The sequence below is a fragment of the Rhinolophus ferrumequinum genome, chromosome 9 (genome assembly GCF_004115265.2).
Source record: "Rhinolophus ferrumequinum isolate MPI-CBG mRhiFer1 chromosome 9, mRhiFer1_v1.p, whole genome shotgun sequence".
Taxonomy (NCBI): Eukaryota; Metazoa; Chordata; class Mammalia; order Chiroptera; family Rhinolophidae; genus Rhinolophus; species Rhinolophus ferrumequinum.
The window spans coordinates 51,751,592-51,778,552 of NC_046292.1; the positions used below are offsets into that span (position 1 = coordinate 51,751,592).

At 36.6% G+C, this 26,961-nt stretch overlaps 2 protein-coding genes across 18 annotated transcripts in view; one reads left to right on the top strand and one right to left on the bottom strand.

Moving 5' to 3' along the window:
- The window catches only part of SRSF11 (serine and arginine rich splicing factor 11), a 42,426-nt gene extending 38,421 nt beyond the window's left edge, over positions 1–4,005 (top strand). For 4 of the 16 annotated variants that reach the window (XM_033115110.1, XM_033115111.1, XM_033115116.1 and 1 more), the window contains 3 exons: positions 888–983; positions 1,343–1,481; positions 1,587–4,005. In XM_033115110.1, coding sequence (XP_032971001.1) covers positions 888–983; positions 1,343–1,481; positions 1,587–1,784 — 433 coding nt within the window. In that variant the 3' untranslated portion in view covers positions 1,785–4,005. Of the gene's footprint in view, positions 1–866; positions 984–1,321; positions 1,482–1,586 lie in introns of all 16 variants that reach the window. The other 12 variants (XM_033115112.1, XM_033115113.1, XM_033115118.1 and 9 more) reach the window with 6 other exon arrangements.
- Positions 4,006–10,373: 6,368 nt separating this feature from the next.
- ANKRD13C (ankyrin repeat domain 13C) overlaps positions 10,374–26,961 on the bottom strand; it is a 61,910-nt gene continuing 45,322 nt past the window's right edge. The window contains exons 10-13 of one of the 2 annotated variants that reach the window (XM_033115142.1): positions 24,449–24,528; positions 23,145–23,243; positions 20,287–20,387; positions 10,374–12,606 (exon numbers count right to left, since the gene is read on the bottom strand). In XM_033115142.1, coding sequence (XP_032971033.1) covers positions 12,476–12,606; positions 20,287–20,387; positions 23,145–23,243; positions 24,449–24,528 — 411 coding nt within the window. In that variant the 3' untranslated portion in view covers positions 10,374–12,475. Of the gene's footprint in view, positions 12,607–20,286; positions 20,388–23,144; positions 23,244–24,448; positions 24,529–26,961 lie in introns of those variants that run through there. The other variant, XR_004423907.1, reaches the window with a different exon arrangement.

Sequence of the window (26,961 nt, forward strand, 5' to 3'; positions counted from 1 at the left end):
ACTGAGACAAAAAAAAATGAAACCAAGTGTAAGTACTCAAGAAATGCCAAATTAGGGCTGAGGGATAAGTGGCAAAAGGGCATAAAAGATGGGACATGCAACGTGTATTTTTCTTACCTTAATAACTGGAGTTTTTTGGGGGTTTTTTTGCCTTTATTTAATGTACTTGCTCATAAGCACCTTATTCTGCTTAATTGTTTCACTATAAGGCATATTCTTTGTTTTTATTGAATACCTGCTATTGTGTTTGCAGTTGTACTATGTAATCTATCAAGGGACACAGAAATATAATATAAAACATCTCTTCCACCTAGGGAATTTGGAGTTTCAGTTACACAAAGCAGTAGCAAAAAAATCTGAGGTGTACAATCCTGACAAACTTAATATTTGATGAAGATTAGTTTGTGTAGTATTTCCAGGACCCCGGTGGTGGTTGTGGAGGTTGGGGGTGTCACACAGGGCTGTAAAGGTGTTTTTTGTGTTTTTTTGTTTTTGTTTTTTTTTTACAAAAAGCTTCATTTAGAAATTAGACAACTGAAAGTATGAAGTGTTATTTTGTTTGTGTCTAAATCATGTAAGCGGTCATCTTGCAAGACCTAATTACTTCTGACGATAGTAACAGAAGCAGGATAGTTAAAAAAAAGAAAAGAAAAAGCTGTAATTTAAAGAGACGGGAAAGGCTGTACATCTTAAACACTTAATTGCACAAAGCAGGGTTGGGGTGACAGTTTGCTGCAGAACAGGGATCACTTTGATCTGTATATCACCCTCAATCCTAGTTCTTTGAATCTTATTTAATGATTTAAAAGTGATGGAGCTCCATCACAGACACATCTGCTATGATGTGTCTGTATTTTAAAGTGTAGTTTGTACATTTGTGGTTCTAGAGAGAGACGACGACGACGGAGCAGGAGTGGCACAAGATCTCCTAAAAAGCCGAGGTCTCCTAAAAGAAAACTGTCTCGCTCCCCATCCCCTAGGAGGTAAGAATGATTTCCATCCTTTCTGTTTTTCAGAAACGACCAGTGTTTGTTTTGAAAACTTCTAGGGAGTTGTCTTCCTTTTCAATAAAATGCTTATGAAATGCTGACACATTTTTCCCTTTATGACTTGAGACTGTGTTATGACAAACACTGTTGAGGTTTGGACAATTTAAACCTTAAAACCAAATTAGTCTTGTGGTTTAAAATTGGGTCTTTGCTGTTCTCTGTGTCATGTGAACTTGAGTCAAGTTCACCATTTAAACAAGTTCAAGCTTACTGCTATATTTACAAGTGAAACTTGAGTGTTTCCCTTTAAAGCATCTTTTTTTCTTTTTGAGAACATTTTACTGTCATCCTAGACACAAAAAGGAGAAGAAGAAAGATAAAGACAAAGAAAGAAGCAGAGATGAAAGAGAACGATCAACAAGCAAGAAGAAGAAAAGTAAGGATAAGGAAAAGGATCGAGAAAGAAAATCAGAGAGTGATAAAGATGTAAAAGTATGTTTACATACTAATTTATTTTGGTACTTTGGGTGGTGCTAGTACTTGTAAGAAGTGATTCTTCTGTGAAGACGTTTACTTTTCTTATTCTCCTTGGCAAAGCAGGTTACACGGGATTACGATGAAGAGGAACAGGGGTATGACAGCGAGAAAGAGAAAAAGGAAGAGAAGAAACCAACAGAACCAGGTTCCCCTAAAACAAAAGAGTGTTCTGTGGAGAAGGGACCCGGTGATTCACTGAGAGAATCCAAAGTGAACGGGGACGATCATCACGAGGAGGACATGGATATGAGTGACTGAGTGTTGCCTCCTGGGGATCCAGCTGTACATGCATCAGTGTCATTCCTTTGTGTGATTTCTTAATGCTGTATTTGTTCATCTCAAACCTAGATGTACACAGCTGAGTTATAAATGGTTATAAAGCTCCTGGTATCGATATTAATTATTTACATCCAAAAGCTTTTAGAAAATGATACATGGGTACCAGTCCTTGACATGGTGAAATCCGATTGAGTAACCAAGCAGTTTTACTATTGTGGTGCTGCTTCATAGCAAACACCAACAGCTGCATGCATCAACAGCCGGCATGGATTGTTTATGTTGTATGACCTTCATTAAGTAAGTTCACTTATAGCATTTCTAGGATTCGATTCATTGCCGTAATAGAGCCATGTAGGGAATGCACTGATTGCATGTTAATTGTGGCAGGAATATCCTAAATGTCATTAAAATCCTCCCAACATGATGGATCTACTTATGGTCTTGTTTGTTGACATGACAAATTAACATTCTTATAGTTACATCTGGAAATAAGCATTTGAAATAGATAATCCTTTAAGCCTTGTGGCTAAATTTTTGTGGCTTTTGTTTAACTTTGAAAGGTTACATATGCACTAACCTTTTTGATGGCTAATTAGGCTTTTAATTACAGAAACAAGATTTCAAATGGAAACTGTCTTTGGCAGTGAGTAAATACCATATTTTGAGGTAGAGTAATATACATTTTTCATATGGTGTTTGGGAATTTTTTTTCCTGAAATAATTTATTCCACACCTAGATCAGTGAAAGCTATCTGCCTATTCTGAGACCATCTGTAAAAGTTTTCTCTTGTCGTGATTTTCAGTTTTCCACTTTTATTAATTTGTTTTAATGTCAGTGTTGGAAAAAGGGGGTAGTGCATTTTAAATTGACCTTCATATGCTTTTAAAATAAGATAAATGTACTTGATAATGTACTTTTTATTTGATCTCAAGTTGTATAAACCAATAAATTTGTGTTACTGTTTCCGCAGTAGTAATCTTATGCACACAGTGATTCCATGTTAAATGCAAAGTAGTTAGGCAACTGTTTTCTTAGTTACAGGAGTTTCAAGCTTCACTTTTGTGCAGTAAGAACAAAAGTAGGCTAGTCTGTGCCATGTTGATGTACAGTTTCTGAAATTGTTTTACAAGACTTTGATAATAAAACCCTTAAACTTATGTTCATGTTCCTGTAAAACTGATTTGTATTTATTTGCAAGCTGTTGAATGTATGACATTACCTCATTCATTATACAAATCAAGTTCTTTCCCCTTTCAATCCACATATTGACATAAAATCCATCATTGGAGTGGTTACTTGCCATGAGAATTGTCAAAGTTGGTTTAGTTTCTATCTAAAACTGTCTTTTCCTTAGTGTAATTTTATTTCTCATAATTGGATGTAGGAATTGGGTTGATTAAGCAATGAACTTGAGGATAAACAAATGATCCCACCTGTGTCTAGTAAATTAATTTTTTTGGTGACATATATTTGCCTTTGCTAGAATAGTAGAGCCACTGTCAATGGTATGTATTTACTGTACAGTACTAAATAGTATATTCATTTATGAAATGAGTAGTTGGAGTGGCTGGGATTAAGGAGAAAATGAGACTTGGAAATACAGCTTTCATCCACGTTTGATGATGGTTTTTTTTTTAACTTTTAAAATTGAAATGCCATATAGACAAAAGCAGCATTGTTTTTACAGTTTGTAGTAAGTAACTTTTTAAAGATTTTATCAAGAATTTTGTCTATAGCTAAAGGAGTTCTAGTAATTGTCCTAATAATCACTGCATTTTTAAAGAGCTGAATGCAAATGACATTTGTTTAAACTTATAAAAACTTCTTTATTAGGTAAAGGTTGAATCATCTGCCATTTTTGTAAGTCAAAACAAGTAAAATATTGGCAGTTTCATTCACCTGGTTAAACCTAATGTTAGTCTCTTTCTTCACTGGTAATCTCTGAGTACAAATATACAAACAGGATTTTAAAAGTTTTGGCTTTAAAATAGTGTCACTGACTTAAGATGCTACAGTGAAGGGAATCCATGTTGGGTTTTTTCCCAATGAACACTTTGCACAAACACAGGGATGCACAGGGGCACAAGCCTTGAACAGAGACGACCAGCTGAAATCAAGTGAACACTGCCTCCACACTAAGTTTTATTCTGTATTTAGTAGTAAATGATTAAAAAAATAAAAGTGGTTTTGTTAGAAAAATGTTTGTCCTATTTATTTGCTTAAGTTCTTTAGGAGTGAATGAGAGGTAGTGGTTATATAAGTCCAGTCATAAGTTTTTGGCTTCATTTACACCAGGGGAGACAGACCTGTGTTCATTTTCCTAAAACGGGAGTGAGAACCTATCTTGCATTGTAGTTGGTAGGAAAAAAACAGGTCTGTGTTGCCTGGGTCAGGACATGGTCAGATCATGGAGCTTTTCAAAACTACAATGATTTAGCAAAAACACTAAGATAAATCGCAGGTAAGACTTTGCAAAGGCTATGTTGCCCTTTTCATTTTTGTGAAGATGGGTTTTGGATAGTTAGCTTCCTGGTAGTGATAACTACCATCTCCCTGAAAATAAGGCTTAGCCGGACAGTCAGCTGTAATGCGTCTCTTGGAGCAAACATGAATAGAAGACCGGGTCTCATACCCAGCCTTATTTTCGAGGAAACATGGTATATGTATGTGGATGGTAGATAAACTTTAGGTCCTTAGGAATAGGAAAACCACTTCTGTTAGAACAGTAAAAACTAATTTAACTTTGGAATTGCGTCTTACAACTGAGTTAAGTTCTTGCTTCTACACAAGTCAGCTTTTCCTCTAGCAAACAATACACTTTCCTCAGTGCTGAAGGTCCCTGCCATTTGAAGATTGACAGACGTCTTTTTAAAGGAATTTAAATGTCTTCCTTTTGTCTCAAAAATAGCTAAAGAGCATACAGAACATGTCCATCCCTAAGGCTTTGTTACCGTGTTTCCCCAAAAATAAGACCTAGCTGGACAATCAGCTCTCATGCATCTTTTGGAGCAAATATTAATATAAGACCCAGTCTATTTGACGATAGTATAAGACCGGGTCTTATATTAATTTTTGCTCCAAAAGATGTATGAGAGCTGATTGTCGGCTAGGTCTTATTTTCAGGGAAAAATTGTAGAAGTACTTGTCTAAATGAGACCAATTCTGGAGTTGTAGATTTTTGAGTCTGTTTCACTTTTGTTGTCATTGTCATTTTTTATGTCAAAGCACAAATCCATTTAGAAATTCTTGAGCAAAATAACTCACATGTGAACCATTCTAATTTCTTACCAGTGGGAATATGCTTCATATATATGAAGTGTATAGTAGATGTTACTAGCAATATAAGACAGTTCCTAGAAAAGATCTGAAATAACATTTTTTAAATGATGTCCTTACAAAAATAATTTGGGAAGTGACATGTTCACATTCTTTTCAAAACAGTACTCTGTAAAGGTTATTTTCCCAGTGCAGTCACTAAAATTAGTATCAAGTCTTAAAAGCTAGTTGGCTAAGGTATGATTTGTGTGTAAGGAATTGAAGGTCTAGCATCACAAATTAAAGAATGGAATGCTCGAAATGATGTTTAATATAAATACTCAGTTACCACAAGATGTATTATGTTGGTGCAAAAGTAATTGCTGTTTTTTGCAATTTTAACAAACTGCCATTTTACACCAACCTAATTTTGTCGCTATACTAAATAGAAAAAAAAACCCTGCCGTTTTTCATTCACTATGAACAAGTTAACAGTTAAAATTTGCTTACTTAAATATCAAATTGGAGGACAAACATGTAGATTAAGAATATTCTTACCAGTCAGCGTTCAATCAAAGGAGCAGAACCACTAGAAAAGATTTGTTACAGGAATTGGACCTTCATTGTGGGAACTGGTTAAATAGTCTCAAAGCTGTTGACTGTCTTTGCATGGTCCTGGAGATTGAAGCCCACAGTCAGTAGGGAAGGGAAGATGGGTCTTGGAGGGGTAAGAGTAAGAGTAAGTTGGAACCAAGCACAAGCTGGAACCCACAAGGATGGGCTGAAACTCAGGTCAGGTCTTGTTGCTTCTGACCTGGGTGGTATGGCTGAAGCCAGAAAGAACCTTTACATTGTGAAGCTAAACACACAGCTGGCCGATAAGTCTGAGAAGGGAAAGGAGGATAAGGGGAAGGGGAAGTAATTGCAGGCCCAGCTGCTGCCCCATCCCAAAGGGACCAGTAGGTAAAACAATGTGTATGAGCTTCAGAATTGCTGATTTACTTCTCCAAAACAAAACCACCCGTTTTCATTTAAAGCATCCAGCCAGTCACTGTCAGCCTTCTTTAGTGAGCAAGAATGCTGTAGAGGTACAGGTAAATTGTGTGTGTGTGTATTATATATACATATATATAATATACATATAAATATATATATATATATATTTATTACACAAAGCTTTTACTTTAGGCCAATTAGTCATTTTCACCTGCTAAAAAAATGATCAAATTCAGGAATGATTGCCAAGTACCTTTCTTTAAAAACCCTTAGGATATTCTGCTTTGTGGGTGCTGTGGCCAAAAGTGGCATTGAAATTCTGTTCCACAGGCGCCATTATGGCTGAAAGTGTCAGGGTAAAACTCAGGGAAGCAATAATGTAGTTAGACTTAGCTAGTTTGATCCACGCTGCTATTCAGCTGTTTTCTGTTTCTCCCCTCACTGATTGAAGAACTCTGATTTAAGAACTCTTTTGTGCTACACATACCTCGATAATCCATTTAATCAGCTGAATCCTAACCTGAAAAGAACAATTTCTTAATTCTCAGGCACCCAGACACTGGAATCCATTTTGCAGTTTTTACAGGTGCCGCATAAAGCCCCAGGCCGCTGTGGCCGAACCCAGAGGTATTATTTTAATAGATCAGATCCCAGGAAGCGACATCATCCCTGGACCTGCCTGACCGACTCTCCCTTTCCTTTGTTCTGGTGTACCTATAAAACCTGACTGGTCTAGGAACGGGGAGATGGCCTTTGGACAAGAGTCTGCCATCCTCCCAGAATGCCGGTATTATTACACCTGCTTTTCTTTCCACCAACTTGGTCTCTCGATTTTTAACTTTTTTAAGCGGCAGGCAGCCAGACCTTAGCACGGTAACAAAAGTACTATTCTAAAATGAGCTGATGGTAATTTTAAACGTTCATCACTCAGTAGTACTGTAAGTAAAAAGGACCACATGATCTAAAAAACACAGTAATACTTGAGATGACATTTTTAGATAGTGACCATAGATACTACTGCCCCAGATTTCTGACATATAATGCTTAGCAAAAGTAGTTTTTGCTAATTCATAGTATGCAAATGACTGTCATGCGGGGTCTCTGGTCCCGCTCCCTGCGTAAGAACACAGGATATGGTGAGGCCAAAATGGAACATCCACGGACCCATAGATGGAGTCTTACCACTATATTCTCGCTGAAGGCTGGGTTGGAGACACAGGAAGCGAGAGCTGCACAATCCGCAACCTGCTATCTGCTTCTCTGCCAACCACCCCCCTAGTTTAGCCATGGCAGTTAGATTACCGGCTAATGGCTAACTGTTTACAGCTGATGGTCAACTAGTCACAGCTGATGGCCATCTACTATCCAAGCCTGCACCTTTCCATGTGAGGTCGGAGTCTGGAAACTGCTCTCTGGGACTCCGTGCCCACAGTGGCCTTTAACCAAGTTTAGTTTTGCTGTCTTGACAAGTGGTTTACTATCTCCTGTCCATTTATTTCTAGAGCAAGTTTCACTGTCAATTGTCTTTGAAACTTTCCATAGTTTGCAAATATAGCAACTTGGGTAAGGATGCATTTTGTTAACTTTTAGAAAACATGGTTAAGACGCCTTTTACTGGAGTTAAGAGCAGAGGCCTGTTGTGTCCCATACTAAGCAGTAAGTCGCACTCCGTTTCACAGGCTAGCGTATTACAGGCCGGACTTCAAATTCACCTAGTTTTTTACCACTTGCTGTTTGCAAATAAAAATAAATGAGCAAAAGGAAGCACCCCTTCATTCAGTCTGAAAATATTTACTCCAGCCCTTTTGTGGCCCTGAAACAGGATCACTATTCATAATTCACCACCCTCTCCAAGGTGTGACTCATAAACTGGACACGGATAACACTATAAAAACCCATTTCTATGAGTTTAGTGTCAGCCTCAGTAACAGTTCTAAACATAAGAAACTAAGTCGTTTTTCAGCTTTTGCCAGTTATAAGCTTCCTTAAATGTATTCATTTCCAGACCCGTGCATGTGCCTACCCTCACAAATATCACTTTACCATCTGCTTTACGCTTCCTTTTCATGACGTCTGACAATTCTCTGTATGTGACCATCTACAAACAAAGCAAATTATGTCTAGGGAACTATCTTCTTTTGATACCACACTGGTGGCAGGAATATTGAGCATTTCTCAAGTCATTTAAGGTGACCATTTACAGTCCCCCAAGTTTTAAACAGTTTCTTCAATCACAAATAGAAGGAATATAGAATTTTATGAACCTACATTACAAAATCTGGATTTTCGTGTGAAATTAAAATATATGGTGTTTTGATATACTTAACTTGAAGCATAACCTTGTGGGGACAGAGTCCCAGAGAGCAGTTTCCAGGCTCTCGGCCTCACGTGGAAAGGTGCTGGCTCGGGTAGTAGATGGCCGTCAGCTGTGGCTAATTGACCATCAGCTGTTACCAGTTAGCCAATTAGCCACAGATATAACTGTCCCGGCTGGTTGGTTGGTGAGTCGGGAGTGGATCTGTTGGTTGGCAGGCAGAGAGGAGGACGGCGGGTCGCAGGTCGTGTGAGTCCAGCCTCCAGTGACACTATAGTGGTGTGACTGCCCTACCTATGGCTCCGTGGGTGTTCCTTTTTGGCCTCACCATATCCTGCGTTCTTATGTGGGGAGCGGGACCAGAGGCCCCGCAGGCCGCCCCGCACGACAAATGGCGCAGCGAGCAGGGTACGGTGCTGGCCAAAACTTACCGAAGGATGGTGGAGCAGTTTGTGCGTGTGCAAGTTCAGCTTCGGGAGGCCCATGGGGAGCGACGCCGGGAGCGGGAGGCACAGTCTACCTGGGAGACTCGAGCCTCCAGCTGGCACATCTCCCTCTTGGCCATGGACGGCGTTGTCTTCCTTTTGTTGATCTGCTTCTGCTGGAGGCTCTGAGGATTATGGACATTATACACAGAGGCCACCACCCACTGAGACACCTGGCACGGCGAGCAGGATTCCGACCAGGTAGGAATGGAGTCTGACTCTGGGCAGGAGGACGCGTGGCCCCCACACAGTGTGTGGTGCCCGGTGGCCACTGTTCTCAGGAGTTGGACCCCCGAGGAGGGGTGGGAGGACGTGGACGGCTCTCCGGCCAGCGTGGAGAGGGCCCTGCGGGCTCTGGCTGAGCGGTTGCCGGACGAGGAGAAGGCCACAGCCGGCCGCGTGGGCTGGATGTTCCCCACGGCCTTGAATCTCAACATGGAAAGTGCGCTTCATGAAATGGCCCAGGTGCCGGACCAGGTGTCCCGGTTGGAGGCGCTGGAAGCTCGGGTCCGCCTGTTAGAAGAGGGGCCCCACAGTGGAGAGTCTGAGGTGGAGGCGGAGGAAGCAAGTGCAGACAATGTAGCTCCCAACCCCCAAGCCTGACCAATCTTGAAGCAAAAGGCAAAACGTGAGCAACTTTGGGCCCCAGGGGCGTTGCTGCAGGCAACCCAGCTGTGACTGAGTTCACAACCTACACCCCTTACACTCCCACTGAGTTGCAGAAGCTGGGGAGGTGGTACCGACAGCAAGACTGGAGACCCTATCTCGGCTTGGCTATTACGTTTATGGGATGAGGGAGCAGACAACATTCTCTGCTCCCCAGGCGAGATGGAAAAGCTAGCCTTTGTGACAGTGCATCCAACCTTGCGACAAAGGTTACAGAACTGCCATAGGTTGGCCCAAAACCAGGGCAACCCGAGTGGCCCGAGTGGCCACAGAAGCCATCACAGGAATGGCACGGGATGGGTCTATCCCGTCCAGGGGTGGGTCCGTACGTGGACCCAGGGACCCGAAACGGTGGCACAGACCACCACCCTCGCCAAGTGGGGTGCTGACTTGGAACAACGTAGAGTCCCAGAGAGCAGTTTCCAGGCTCTCGGCCTCACGTGGAAAGGTGCTAGCTCGGGTAGTAGATGGCCATCAGCTGTGATCAGATGGCCGTCAGCTGTAACCAGTTAGCCATTAGCCACTGATGTAATTGCCACGGCTGCGCTGGTTGGTGAGTCGGGAGTGGGTCGGTCGGTTGGCGGGCAGAGAGGAGGACGGCGGGTTGCAGGTTGTGTGAGTCCAGCCTCCAGTGACACTATAGTGGTGTGACTCCCCTACCTATGGCTCCGTGGGTGTTCCTTTTTGGCCTCACCATATCCTGCGTTCTTATGTGGGGAGAGGGACCAGAAGCCCCGCAGGCCACCCCACACGACAAATGGCGGAGCGAGCAGGGTCCCTAACACGACAAACCTGTAACTTCATTCATTAAGTGGATTAAAAGGCACACTTTGAAAAGTCTAATAATGTGAAAAGTTTATTTGCATTAATAACTCCTTGTTTACACCATCATAAAGAGATACTGACATTTGCTTTTCCTTTGTGATCAAATGAAAGACATTTGGAATGGACAATCTCTACTACTCTTTATGAAAGAAAAAGATAAGAGTTAAACAGAAAATCCAAGTGCAAAAGTTTTCAGTAGTCTTCCTACCTCCAGTGTACCCCAGCAAAATATTCACAGCTTTTATGAAATTGATAAATCCCCAGCTGGAATTTACCATGCTTATTTCCCCCACTAAGCTGCCTGTACCTGTGAAAAACTCTACAGTATAGTCCTGAAAGTATACCATACTCCCAGAGTAAGGGAGCCTAAAAGCAACAGTGATTACTGCCGTTCAGTGTCTCGATATTTCAAGTTTCATGATCTATAAGCATTCCCAAAATAATAGGGATCAACTTATATTCAATAAACCTAGTCTCGTTTACCAACTCTTTCCACAAAATTCAACAGACCCACATCTGGTAGTAATAGGTCTTTGAACTTTTAACTGTGATTATTCTTCTTCGTTATAAAATGTATTTAATAAAATGTCAACATATGCAATGTAGTATGTTATCAGCATGGAAGATGCAGCTTTTAATGGTTATTATAAAAATGTTCTTACGACTGATGCTCTGGATTTGTAAATAATCATCTCTTCAATAAAAGTCTCTAAACTCATTCAAATTATTTAAAATCCTGGAAAAAGTTTAAACTACTGGTCACTCTATAAAACCTGACAGATGCATTCTGACACATTTATCAGGGTACATTTAAAAAACATTTCTTTAGCTAAGGTTTTTAATACAACATAACATTTTATGACTGTGATACATTATTCTTCCTAATTTGTTTTAATTCTTGGACCATCAAACCATCTTGGAATAAATATAAAAAATTTTAAGTGCAAACATGAGTACTGCATGATTTTAACACTTTGGAGATAATTAAAACCAATAAATATATTCTTGTGACTTACAATATAAACAGTAGGAATTGTCAATCTTATGTACGTTTCTGGAATTTAACTGATAACAAATATATTCTTTTAGCATATAAAATGTGTTTACCTTATTTTGAAAGCATTAAATATGTAGGGATGTCCAAAATATGTGGGTTTAAAACTGACACGAATGCATCCATAGTTCACTAAAAGCAAACAAAATAATCAGAATGATGTATACTTTTTAGAAAGCAAGTTTAAAATTTTGGAATTTTTTTTTAAAGTGCTGAGATTAGGAAGAGGAATACCTTTAAGCATGCTAACCATACCTTACCATGAACACACACACAAAAAAAACTTTTAAACTCAAGTTTAGAAAAAAAAAATACAGGTTCTATGAAAAGAAGATTAGTAACAAACATTTTCCGTTGAAGAAAGAATTCAGGTAAAAACAAATAGCACCACAATGAATTGCACTAAGGTGCTAAAGGAGGTACCTTATTCCCTGCAGAGTGAACACTCCTTCTGAATGTATTGCAACATATAAATGCAATTGTTTAATGGTTACCATTTGGTTCATTCATCTACAGAAAACTGCATTCCTTCTAGTTCATTATATTGAACATTCAAATTACTGAACTATACATAATGTTTCATAGTTTACATTTTATGAAAACAAAGCTTGAAGGAATATTTATAAATGTCACCTTGAATATAAGATGACAAGTTTAAAAGGGTTTCATATCTCTTAAGACATTTAACTTATGTTAATGGTCCAGGAGTGTTTTAGATATAGCTATAGATATAGATATATTTATATGCACATATATTTCACAAGAAGTGTAAAAATTTTTAAAAACAAATCACAGCACTCATAGCTGTTTTACATAAGAAGTACTTAGGGTCATTAAGGTGTCATCTATTACACTATAATATGTATATTTTTAAAAAGACTGAAAATGTCACATCAGGAAACTTGCTGAAATTCTTATTCGAGGCCCATTTCACTATTTCGTATTACTGATGTGTCGATTCAGTGTAATTCCCTTTTCTTCACTGAAAGCATCTGTCCCTCCTATTTGGATTCATTCTGCAGTCTCTACATTCTCTTGTTTTGCTTGGTTAGATTACATTGTGTTCCGTGTCAGTTACAGATCAGGAAAACGGCTCGGGTCTTCCTTGTAGTCGTCAGGTATAGTAAAGATGGAGCCATCAAATTCATCATATCGAAACTCCTGAAAAGTCACAGTGGCTGTGATCGTAGGAAACACGGGTATATCTAAGAGAGGACAATCAATGGTAACATTGTAAAATGAAATGTTAATCTATTTATAAACTATAAAATACTATTAGAGATATCCGTACTCCTTAAAATGTGAAAAAACATTATTCAAGCAGCAGACAAACCCTAACACATGTTTATTACCGAGTGTGTGTGTCCTGGGGAAGCATTTGGTTACTTACTACTGGGGTAAGGAACATACCAAGGCATTAAGAATTACATCAAAAACTCAAAGTTCCCATTGCTTCCCAATCTTAGAACTGTAACACCAGATTCTACTAGTCTTTCTTTATTATTCTTGGGGTAAAGGGACAGGTGTACTTTTCATTCTGCCATCTTTTCTTCAGATTTTAGTGCATGTATTATTCTGTCTCTGAGTTTATTTTTATTCTAACATAAATAAAATACATGGATCCTTTTTTGTTTTAAAACACTAAAAACAATGCATCAACAGTCTCATCAGAATTGGATTAACATCATGCCCCCACACCTTAACAATCTTCTATATAAAATACATTTCTTGCTGCAATTATGAGTGAAATCTGACATTAAAAATGGCCAAATACTTTAATCATTCTGCTTGGTTTTATTCCTAATGCAAGCTATTTGAAAGAATATAAATCCTAAAACCTGGGTTCTGACTCCTACAAATGAAATAACTTAAGTGCCTCAGGAATTTTATCTACAAAATAAACTCTAAATCATCCTTAAAACTCTGAATGATTCTATGAAAGCTAACTTGAGTGTCTAGGATAAAGGCATACAGTAAATTAAGTTTATTTGACTGTTAACAAACCTACTATTTTATGGCAGAAAGTAATATTCTTATGATTAAAAAAAAGACAGAAATCAACATAAAGATTTCCAGTTATCTCTGGGGGGAAAAATCATTCATTTATGCCTATTAAGTGCAGAGGACGTTCCTATTCAGTCATCAACAAACTAAGGCCCACTGCCTGGCCTGTGAGCTAAGAAAAGATTTTACATTTTTTAATGGTTAAAAAAAGAATAATCTTTTGTGCCAGTAAAATAACATGAAATTGAAACTTCAGTGTCCGTGAGTAAAGTTTTACTGAAACACAGGATACCATTCATTTACTGATTTTCAATGGAATGAAAATAGGAAGAATAATGTGTAACAGTCATAAGATGGTACATTGTATTAAAACCCTTAGCTAAAGAAATGTTTTTAATTGTATCCTGATAAATGCGTCAGAATGCACCTGTCAGGTTTTTTAGAGTGGCCAGCCTAGTTTAAACATTTTCCAGGATTTTAAATAATTTGAAGGAGTTTAGGGACCTTTAACTAAAGAGATTGTTATTTGCAAATCCAGAGCATCAATAAGTGTTTGTAATAAACACCTTAAAAGCTGCATTTTCCATGCTAACAACATACTACATTGCATATATTGACATTTTATTAAATGCATTTTATAATGACTAACGAGACAAAAATAAAGCATGCTATGGAGATAGGGAATCCCAGTGTTTGAGGGTAAGAGTTCTTGAATACTTGTGGCAAAGGAAAACCTTAATAAAATAACCTTTCAGCAAAGACCTAAGAGAAGAACCATACAGTTGCCTACGGGAAGAAAATTCCAAGTGGAGGGAATAAGTACAGAAGCCCTAAAAAGAAAGTGCCAGGTTTATTCTGGGAACAGCTAAGAGACCAGTGTGGCTGCAGCCAAGTGAGCGAGGGGAAGATCAGCAGGTTGGGTGAGAGGAACAACTGGCAGCCAGATCAAGTGGGGTTTCGGTCTAGGAAAAGTCTTTGGCTGCTACTGTGAATGAAATGGATGGTTGTGAGCAGAGTAGTCATAACATGTTTTGGCTTAAGTTTTAGCAGATGTAATGAGAGTATAATGTAGCATGACATGAGTCAAAGGAGAGAGGTGCTCCAGAAAGGGAGGCCAGAGAGGCAGGAAGAAAATCAAGAGAGAACCCGATCAAAGAAGTCAGAGGAAATTTGAAGAAAGACTATCATTCACTGGGATAAGGACTCCACAAAAATAGTTAAATCTTGGAGCGATTTAAAAGAATAAAAGTGTCCATTAGATACACAAAACAACATGAATATCAATAACAAACGCAGTAAAAGTGGAAAATTTTAAAGTGAATCTACAATGAGCAGCGTGGGTTGGTTCTAATTTGGGGCTATTACAAATAATATTGCTGTGAATGAATATTTGTGTACAGTTTTTGTGTGAACATAATCTTTATTTTTCTGGGATAAATGCCCAGGAATGCAATTGCTTGATCATATGGAACTCGAGTATTTATCTTTTTCTAAAAAACTGCAAAAAATGTTTTCCAGCATGGCTATCTATCATTTTATTTACATTACCACCAGCAAAGTATGACTGATCCAGTCACTTCATATCTGGACAAACATTTGGTGGTGTCTGTTTTATTTTAACCATTCTGTTAGGTGTGTATAGTGATATCTCATTCTGGTTTTAATTTGCATTTCCCTAATGGCTAATGATATTGAACACGTGCTTATTTTCCATTTACACATCCTCTTTGGTGGAATGTCTTTTGTCCTTTTGTAATTGGCTTGTTTGTTACTGATGAGTTTTAAGAGTTCTTGTGTTTTCTTCCACTTAACTGGGTTTCACAGAGAGTTTTTATTTTTGATGAAGTCCATTTCACTGATTTTTTTTCCTTTTATAAATTGTGCTTGTCGTGTAAAGCCTAAGAACTCTTAGCTTAAACCTAGATTCCTAAGAATTTCTTCAATGTTTATTTCCTAAATGTTTTACAGTTTTAAGTTCTACATTTAAATTTAAGTCCACGGTCCATTATCAGTTAATTTTTGTAGAAACTAAAGGACTTAGGTGGGAGGTTCATTGTTTTGCTTTTGGATGTCTAATTGCTCCAGGATCATTTGTTGAAAGGGCTATCTTTCTTCTGTCGAACTGCCTTTAAACCTTTACCAAAAATCAGTTGGGCACATTTATGAAGGTCTATTTCTGGATTCTCTATTTTGTTATGATTTATATGTTGACCACTCGGCATACAGTCTTCATTACCGTAGCTACACAGCGAACACTGAAACAGAGTAAACTGAGTACCCACACTCTATTCTTTTTCAAAGTTGTTTTGGTTATTGCTAGAGGTGAATTATTTCCTCTCCAAAAACTGTATGTTCCAGTCGTAAACCCTAGTACCTCAGAATGTGACCTATTTTGGAGACAGGGTCTTTACAGGAGTAATCAAGTCAAGAATCAAGAGAGTGGTCCCTAGCCCTCTCTTTGTATGGCTAGTGTCCTTACAAAAAGTAAATTTGGAGACACACACACAGGGAGAACATCATGTGAAGATGAAGGCAGCGGTTGGAGTGACTTTCTATAAGCCAAGGAATATCACCAGAAGCCAGGGGAAAGGTGTGGGACAAACAGATTCTCTCACAGCCCTCCGAAGGAACCAACCCTGGCGACACATTCATCTCGGAGTGCTAGCCTCCAGAACTGTGAGACACTAAATTTCTGTTGTCTAAGCTACTCATTTTGTGGTATTCTGTTATGTCAGTCCTAGAAAACTAATATAGATATTCTAGTTTTCTTGCCTTCCTGTGTAAATTTTGAAATAATCTTGTCTATATATATGCATAAAATATTGCTGAGATTGTGATAAGACTGGTGTTAAACCAATATATTAATTTGGGAAAAATTAACATCTTTCCTATGTTGAGTCTTCCAATCCATGAGTATGGTACGTCCCCCCATTTGTTTATATCTTCTTTGATTTCTTTCATCAATGTTGTATAATTTTTAGCAAATATAAGTACCGCACATGGTTTGTCAGAATTACACCTAAGTATTTCCTTTTTTAGCAATTATATATAGTACTTAATTTTCAATTTTGGTGTCTATGTTCAATGCTAATATACAGAAATACAATTCGTTGTTGTTTAACTTGTATCCTGCCATCTTGCTCAACTCATTAATTCTAATTTTTTTGTAGAATCTTTGAGATTTCTACTGATAGAATTGTATCATTTGCAAATGGAGAAGACTTTATTTCTTCCTTTCTTCTCTGAATGCCTTTTTCCCCCCTTTATTCCTCATTAAATTTATTATCCTTTTGATTTCTGCAGGGTCTTTCATTCCTTGTATTGGTAACTTCTGTTTTCTCTCTCAGTCTTGTTACAAATGTGTTGATTGTACTGATCATTTCCTAGAACTAGCTCTTTGCTTCATCGACTTCCTCTATTTCTTTTCTGTTTTCTCTTTCATTGATTTTTACACTTCATTATTTCCTTCCTTCTGCTTGCTTTGGGTTTATTTGCTCTTCTTTTTCTAAGTTAATTGAGGTAGGAGCTTAAATTACTGATGTGTGACTTTTTCTCTTAATGTATACATCTAGTGCTATGAATTTCCCTCTCAGCACCACTTTAGATATATGCCACAAATTTTGATGTGTTATTACTTCATTTTCATTTAGTTTAATATATTCTTTATTGCCAAGACCTTGTTTTTGACCTATAAATTATTTAGAAGAGTGTTCTTTTGTTTCCATGTGTTTGGAGATTCTCCTGTTATTTTTCTATTGTTAATTTCTAGTTTGATTCTATTATGACATATTTTCAACTCTTTTACAATTTTTGAGGTCGCCTTATGGCCCAGGATATGGCCTACCTATGCATATATTCCATGGGCAGTTGAAAAGAATGTGTATTCAGCTAATGTTGGGTAGACTATTCCATAAATGACAAATAGATGCTTTGGTTTATGGTGTTGTAGAGATGTTCTATAACTTTGCTTATTTTCTGTCTCGTTGTTGTTTCAACTGTGAAGAGAAGGGTGCTGAAGTCTCAATTTACATTATAGATCTATTTTTCCTTTCACTGATTTCATTTTTTTGCTTTACCTATCTTGCAGCTCTGTTGTTTGGTGTATATGCATACATTTAGGATTGCTATTCCTCTTTGTGGATTGACCCTTTAATCATTATATCATGTCCCTCTCTGTCTCTGGTAATTTTCTTTGCTCTGAAATCCATTTTACCTAATATTAACATGGCTAGTCCCGTTATCCTTTGATACATATTTTTCCATCCTTTCCCTTTCAACTTGCCTACTATTATATTTGAAGAGACTTTCTTAATGATAGCATACACTTGTCATATTTTGTAAGCCATTTTGCCAATCTCTATCTTTCAAATAGTCTCTTTAGACTACTTACATTTAATGAAATTATATATTAGGTTGGTGCAAAAGTAATTGCGGTTTTTGCAATTATTTTCAACCTTTTAAACCACAATAACTTTTGCATCAACCTAACTGTAAGCCTTAAGTCTGCCATTTTGTAATTTGTTTTCTTCCTTTCCTGTAGGTTACTTGACTATTTCCTTAGAGTTTAATTTTAATTTTCTATAGTGTTTTTAAGCATATCTCCTCTTATAGCTTCTTTAGTGGTGGTTGTAGATATACATTATATATAACCAACTTATAGACTCGTGTCATCATTTTAGCAGTTCAAGTATAATAGAAAAACCTTGCCTCCCTTTATGTCTGTCTATTTACCCCATTTATAATAATAATATTGTAAAGTAAGATGGAGAGATAAAAGTAGACTTTCAAGTAGCTTGGCTATGGAAAGCAAAGATTAAAGGCAAGTGCTAGGTAGGGAGGAATTAAAGGGATTATTTATTTGGCTGGTTGAATTTTAAAAGGAGAAAGACCTGAACAAAGCTAAGAGGAAAAAGTCAGTAGAGAAGAGAGTTGGAAGGTAAAAAAGAAATACGCAGAGACTGATAGAGCAAGCTCTTTAGAGGTGGGAGAGTAGATCCATAGTACAAATAGACAACTATTCAAGCTAAGAAGAGGGCACCACTTCCACTGAGATGGAAAAGACAAGGCTGGGGGCAGAAAGTCTATGTGGGTGAAGGGAGGTCTCATTTCTGATAGTCCTTTTCTGTAACTAAGGAAGCAAAAATCATTTGCTTAGATTGTGGGAGGAAGTAGTGAGAGAGGATGGAGACTGGTAAAAGAGGTGCAAATTTAGCCTTTGAGCAAAGAGAATTAATCAGATAAGATCATTCATAATCATTCTTTAAAGCTCTGGCTGATTTTGAAAAAATATAATTGTCTTAACAACAATTTCCATTTTTATAATTTTCCCCCTCGATTGTACTTTTTAGCCTAAATACAGAAACAGAAATGGTAGGAAATGAAAATGACTGAGGATTGGAGTTTCACAAGGTTAGTTGAAAAGAAGAAAAACGAGAAGAGAGAGAGAGGTAAGCAAATTAGTGATAACTCTAAGTATAAAAGCAAAAGAGTATCAATCCCTTGTTAAGATGTGGTACTATATCAGAGAAATGCCTCCAAAGAAATAGACGTTTTTCCTTTCCATATAATCAAAATACTCCTTTTGCATAAAAATGTATATTGAGTGTGGGGTGTGATTTGAGGTTGGGGCTTAAATAGTTATGAATACAGGGAAAGTTTGCAATTCTCATGTATTCAATTGTTGCCCTCTATTCTCATTTGTCACTGTGCCTCCTAAACACAGTATCTAGAAGAGAGTCCAATGCTTGAACTAGTTGCTGGCTACAGAAAATCACAGTGGAATTTTAAGCTTCTGCAGAAATGTTTATGTAATGATCCTGTATCTATAGCTCAAACAGACAGGTCTCGATTGCTTCAGTTTTCTAACCATTTCTGCCTAAGATCTTATAGTAGTTTCCACAAGGAGACATTGGGTTCCCACTGCTTTTTCAGCACAAAGGGACTCTAGAGTGACATTTTGAAAACATGCTTAAAAATCCATTTTAATCTACCAAATGCTTATTTCCAAGTTTGGACAGTTGAGTTCAGGTTTAATTTTTAGCAACGAAAACATTATTTCTGGGCCTAATTATTATTCTGAGATGTAGTTTCAGTAATATTGAATAAAGATAAAAAGTATGTATGTGAGGAATTATATAAAGATTACATTTACTATATGCTTTTTTTCTCTCCCACTAGAATGTAAACACCAAGAGGGCAGGGACTTTTACTGCCTTTCATCCCTAGAAAAGCATCTGGCACATTGCAAGTGCTGATTAAATATTTGGTGGCTGGATCAATCGGTGGTATTAAAGGCTCTCCTGAAGCTTAAATCAATGCTAAATCTAAGCCTAAACTCCTAAAGAACCTTTTAATAGTCTCTAATTCCCAGTTTTCTGATACAGTTAAGAAGATAAATATATACAAAAATGAGAGTTTACTGTTTTATAAAGATCTTTGCTTAAGATAATATTATGTTTAAATATTTAAGACTGAAAATAGAATGTACGAGTATTACTTTATCTATAAATAGTGACTGTTGACTCCAGAAACATTCCCCACTGTTCAGGAACTCAAATTTGCTTAAAAATTTGGGCTAAAATCCAGTCTTCCTATTTCACTTTAAAAACATTACCACAGTGCATCATGAGTTCACCCACACCCTCTTTTATGAAGTATTTGCTTATCCCGTATATTTAATTTAAATCAAGTAGAATTAGAACTCTCATCAGGCACTTTATCTATCTGACAAAACATGAATAGCAAAGCATGTAATTACAGAAAAACTTCTTTAAATTTTAGCAACTAGGAAATCCATTTTCCTTCAAAGCATATTTCTTATTAAATGTTAGTAAACAGTTCCATATTTCTAATAGACATGGAAATTATCATTTTTCTCTTACCTAATTTTACAGGAAAGCCTGGAGGAAGCTTCATCTGAACAAATTCTCTAAGCTTGTTAAAGTGCTTAAAGGGAGCTATTACTTCCAAAACATTCAATAATCTGAAAAATGGAAAATAAAAATGTTTTCATTTTTCAAATGGATGTCTTTGTGGTCCTTATGCTGTTTCATAACCACAAGCATCAAACTCAGACAGTACTACTGATTTCTAGATATTAAGGATGAGGAAATGTTGCCTCATTCTTCCTCTTGATTTTTTGGTTTTTATTCTTCTTTTTGCTGTGTCAAAGTTTATAACTTTTACATTTTATTGTACAGTCATAATTTCCACATTTACTTGATTTTTAGTTCTATATTTAACTGGATTCAAGGCTGACACCTATCTTCTTCCTGAAGTTTACATACCCCCCCGCCCCCGAGTTCTTTAATTAGCCTCGCTGTTTGGGTGGCTGAATATCGCTGTCAATTTTGTGTGTGTGAAGGGCTCTTATGTGCTTAGTATTCATTGATTTCTTGCAGATTTCATAAATGAGTGTTTCCTTTTTGCATATTTAAAGGGAAATTTGGCTGGCATAAAATTTCAGTTTATACATATTTCCCTCTATACTACAGTTTCGTAATGTCCTCTGGCATTCAGTATTGCATCAGTCATTATACTGTAACTTCTCCTTTCATCTTTTGGTTGGATGGATTTCATTTTCAAGTAGTATGGCCCATGGCTGCTATATTTCTTGAATTTTTCTGTGTCTTTTTCAATTGCCTTAACATGTAAATAGCATCTTAGCTGGATATACTATCAGATCACACTTTCTTTGCCTCAGAAATGTTAAGATGTGAAAAAACATAGGGCAGGCTGTTTTTTACCTTTTCTGCTTGAATGCCTTTAGATTATTAAAAATTGAAGTCAAATAGTTTAATCAAAATAATTATTGTTATCAATCATCCTCTTATCACTTTTTCTTGGAGCCTAATGTTATGCTAAAGATTCAGTTCTTTCTTACAGAGAAATTTTCTTCTATCATATCTGGATTACTATTTTGGTTATATTTTGGAAGCTTTCTATATTAGGGGCACACCAATGGTCCTTATGTTGAACCATCTTTGTCTCCATAAATATTATTTCTCTGATTAGTTTAACCTCTTCTTTCACTTGCATTTACTACCGTGTTTCCCCAAAAATAAGACCTACCCCGAAAATAAGCCCGTTAAGATCTCAGCCAGACAGACGCATTTGTTTAGTACGTTATGATGATATTCTGGAAGATGACATGACTGTTTTTGAATAAATGTAGATTGCTGCACATGAAAAAATAAGACACCCCCTGAAAATAAGCCCTAAGGGAGCAAAAATTAATGTAAGACCCAGTCTTAAATTTTCGGGGAAATGCAGTATGAGCTATCAAAATTTAATTTTTTGCCACATACATTCTGTTCATTGTTATTCCTAACATATTTGCTTTGCAATAGTGCTATTTAGTACTTACTTTATTCCCTAAGCTTTACAATCTCCTTTTCATTTCATTCTATTATCTTATCATCTTCTCTTAGCGTGATCTAGTTTACTCATTACACATTTTTTTGTTTTTCTATAGCATTTACAAGGAATTTTATGTTCTTTGACCTATGTTTTGTTCTAGAATGAATTCCTTGTCTTTTACATGCTATGTTCTTTTACTTTTTTGCATGGGAAATGGTTATAAATGCAACATTTGTAAGTTATACCCATGTTTTCTCACATACTAACATCTCTGAAATTGGGATAACTCCTAAAATTGACAGCATTTTATAACTGACCACATTGTTGTTCTTTATTAGAATATAATACTAGTGACTATGGTGTAAGATATGATGAATTGCGCAGATTTGCATGTATAGTTAACTCCCTACCCAGATCCTCTGGGAACTGTCTATCTCTCTCTCTGATCTATAGCTTGAGGGCTGTATATATAGCACATTCCATCTGCTTTTCTCAAGTTTGGCTATTGGGGAGTATAATACATGTATATACTCTGTAGAAAAATGTAGAGCCTGCTCTTGTCTATGAAAATTTTGTTTTAATGTATTAGGCCAGATTGTTAGGGAAGGGAAAATAGCCTAGGGCTTCAATTCATCCCCCATTTTAGTGGGGAGCCTGAAGTTACAGTTCTGTCAGAATTAGCTCTAGCTACCCACCTCCCATTTCACCCATTTCTCCAAACTGATTTCATTTTTAATTTTACATCTGATGAGTACAGGTTTGAAAGGATATATTCAAGATGTCCACTGCAGTATTGTTTGTAATGGTGACAAACTACAATCAAAACGTTTAGCAGCAGGGGGATGATAAAATAAATTACAGTATATCAATACTACAAAATACCGTGGAAAGAAGATAGACTAAAAAGTAATTATTGTAATAACTGCAAGATGTACTCACTTTTGAAAGAAAAAAATAACAGGTACTAACAGAACAAATGTAGGCTATGCCATTTTAATAAAAATGCAACAACACAGAGAAAAATCTAGATAAAAATACACCAGTTACTCACCTATTAACTGCTAGTAAAGTGAAAGTAAACTGTCATTTTTATTCTATAAACTTCCATGCTATTAGTTTTTATAATACACATGTATTCATGTATTATTTTTATAATTAAAATAACTATTCAAACATTTGTCTGGTGAAAATAATAAAAATGCTAATATTTTGTGAACTAGAAAATTCCTACAAGGGGGCACACACCATCAAAGCAATGGCTATTGGCTTTTGCATTTCAAAGGTCTCAAATGCACCACTCAGATGTTAAGTATTATTACATATAGCCTTTAGGGTTTAATAGCTTCTTTCATAAGCTTGTATAGTTTAGTAACAAACTTACAACTCAATTCTCAAGGGAAATTCCTGGCTCATGGCTATCGTAGCTTTAAATGTTTTCTTACTCTCTTTGCACATCAGTTCTCTACCCAGATGAGGAGCTCTAAAATGGGAGAAAGAAATAATTAGGAAACTTTTTCCAGATGCTATCATCGTCTTAAGAAGAATCTGTCAATCTTCCAATGGCATTTATTAATATTTCACTTTTTCTTACAATGAGTATAGAAATAAATTAAAGTTATGATAAAAGGGAATGAGACATGTATAAGAAGTAAGACAAGGGTAATAAAAAATAAAATAGTAAAGTGTAAAAGTTCAGAAAAATCTATCAAAACTCAACAAATTTCACACTGAATGTAATTTTAATAATCCAACTATTTAGAAACAAAGCAAATCATTAAAAAAAGTTTAAAATATCACTGTGTATCTTTAAAAATCACTTATTCAATTCAATTTCTTTTATTGTCTGCAGTTCTCAGCACTGATTAATAAGTAATAATATGAAGAATAAATTCTATCTTAACTATAGAATATTGTAAGATGGAAACATTTTGGAGAAGTATAATAATAAACCTTTCAATACAAAAAATAATAATCATTACAACTTCTTCCTAAGCACGGAGATAGGTAATATTTTATTCTCCACCAAAAGGAAATAGTATTTTCTTCAAAGGACTGTACTTTCTTTCACATGGTTGGCCAGAAAACACTTTTTATTTATTGATTCATTCAAAATATTTATCATTCATCATTCTTTGACTCAATAAATATTTACTGAATACAAACTATGCACTAGGTACTCACTAAGTTGTAGTAACATAACATTAAGGAAACATCTATGTAAGGATGATAAGAAGTAGTCTGGCAAAGGCTGAAACAAAAGGGTACTCTGACAGGAGTTTGGAAGCCAAAAACTAGATAAACAGTGAATGGCCTTACACACCACAGTAAAGACTCAGGGTAGTAACAGGATATCAAAGTTCATCAAAACATGGAAACACTCAAATAAGCAACTGCACTGGGCAATTCCTCACTTCCTGAGAACAATGCCCTGTAAGTTTTTTGGTGCGTATAAACAGGCAGCAGGGATGTCAAATGAAGGCTCTGTAACTCAAAGAATAAACGTAACTGGGGATACTTCTCCCTCATCATGCCTACTCTGTATTTTTAAAAGGTAAAAGAACCGCTTCAGACAAAGCTACTAATAATTCTCTCTAAAACAATTTTACATATTCATGTTTCTACAAATTGTTCTTTTATAAAAACCAAATAACATATAAACAAAAGAAACCAAAAAAACCCACTTACTTTCCATTTTCAGCAGATATATATTCTTCCCAGGTAATGGTGTTCTGAGGAGGAGGGGTAAGGGACTGTCTTCGAACTGGCTGCCAAAAAATAAAAAAGAAAGAAAGAAAGAGGGAGAGGGAGAGGGGGAAAAACAGAGACGGAGACATAGAGATAAAGAGAGAGAGACAGAGATATAGAGGGAGGGAGGAAAGAAAAATGTCATTTTAAAAAATATAAAATAAAAACATACAATAAAGTATTTAAACTACTAAACTTCTAAATCTCTTTAATATAATGCTTTACGAGGTTACTTCTGATATATATAATTCCATGGTGATTTAAGCTCTATCAATAATATTTATTATCAATTTTTATTCTAAATCTCTAAGACAACAAGTATCAAAGTTATAAAATCCATTCATTCAATGTTTAATCATCTAAAATGTTCCTGTCATCATGGTAGATGGTAAATATGGGAAATACAGACTTCAAGAAGTTACAATTCAGAGTTGGAAAGAAAAAAAAATGTAGACATGAACAGTTCATCAGAAATACAAAATATTATATGATTAAACACCAAGTGAGCTTACAAAAAACTGAGTAGGACTGGAGTTCGGAAAAGAGAGCAATCTTCTTTGCATAATAAATTCAGACTAGGGGATTGGGGCTCAGATTTAAATGAAAATAAAATAAAAAGAGTATTTTAGACAGGGAGAATTAATGGTAGCAAAACACAAGTAAATTGATTTATGTGAACTAGGGAGGGAAGTTCAAAAGGAAGATGAACAACACTGGCAAAAGATCAAGCTTGATTTTAAAACTTACACCTTGTCTTTGTTAAATATGAATTTGGATCACTATAGGATGAACTGGCAATAAGGAAGTAGGGAGTGGTCGTAGAAACTGACACCCACTAAGGAAAAACTAATAAGATACACTGTGGAGCAAAAAGGTAATAATAAATTAAAACTGATGTGAATAACAAGATAAATAGTAACACTGGGAGAGGATCCTATTCACAGAAGTACAGTTTTAGATATAGAGTCTAAGATGTTAGCGGCATATCAGAGTTGTTATAATATCAAGGATTTCTGAAGACACAAAACTCAGTTGGAATCCCAGCTCCACTACCTGGTAGTGTGTGAATTAAGGCAAGTTACTCTCTAACATGTCAATTGAACTTACCTTGTAAAATGGGAATATGAATGCAAACCTCACTGTTAAGAATTCAAGAGATTATGTATGGAAAGAACATACTGCCTGGCACAGAATAAAGGATTCAGGAAATAACAGGAACTATTATTATATACTGGGAAATTCCTAGAGGGCAGTTACAGAAAGAGAAGGAAAGAAATCATAGTTAGAGATAAAGGTTTAGGAATTCTCTGACTAGATGAAAAATAAGTAAGAAAATAGAGGGCTGATGAGTGATAAAACCACATACCCTGGGGGTGTGGGGGGGGACAAAAAGCAGCCAGATGTTTATAAGAAAAAATTACAGCATCAAGGTGTCATGGAGGCCAAAAGGAAAGACTGTTTCAATATCATAATACAAAGATTTTAAGGAGAAAGAAGCTTGAAAAAGGCCCTAGATTTTGTTGGTTAGAAGTCATTGATGACCTTTGGGTAGCAACAGAGGCTGTGAGAAGAAAGGAAACGTACAGTTTTTTAGCATCAGGCGATATGAATGAGGGCATTCTGTCCTGAGAAGCTTAGAGACATACAGAAAGGAGACAATTATAACCCAGGGTAATGGGCGCTATGATATCGAGATCTAGAAGATGACTACAAGCACAGAGAAGGGGTTTCTGACTCAGACTGGGGTAGCCAAAAAGATGTGCCAACAATGGTGGTTCCTGAGCAGAGGAGTCTACAAGAAAGAGAACAAAATAACTAGGGGAAGGAGACTGAGGAAAAGATATGGTGAGGAAAAGCATGCTGTGCTGGGAAACTGCACGTGTACTGTGACTAGTCAGTATGAATCGAATAAAGAGAAAGCAGCACAATGTAAGGGTAAATGGGCAAGACACAGAAGAGAAAAAGGAGTTTGGAAGAGGTTTGAGCAATAGATTACATTTACTCAGAAAGCCATGGACAAATATTTTGAGCAGTATAAGGTAGTTTTTGAACACAAACTTTGGAGCCAGACTGATTAAATGCTGGCTTCGCCAATTACAAGCTGACTTTTGGACAGATTATTCAATTCTTTTGTCTTAGTTTAATCAACTATATAACCTCACAGGTTCTTAAAGAGGATGAAAATGGTTTGTTAAATAGAGAGTGCTTAAAACAGTGCCTGATACATAGTAAGTCTTCCGTACATTTTAGTTCTGGAGCATAGGCATTCCATAGTTCAATCTATTTCAAGGAGATCACTCTGGCAGCAGTGTGTAAATTAGGAAGCTAGCTCAGTAATCCAAATAAGAAATGGTAAGGGCATGCTATTCCAAAACAGAAGTAGAGAAACAGATTCAAGAGATCTTGAGGACTTTGTGATTGATCAGACATAGGCGTAAGGAAAGCTAAGAAGT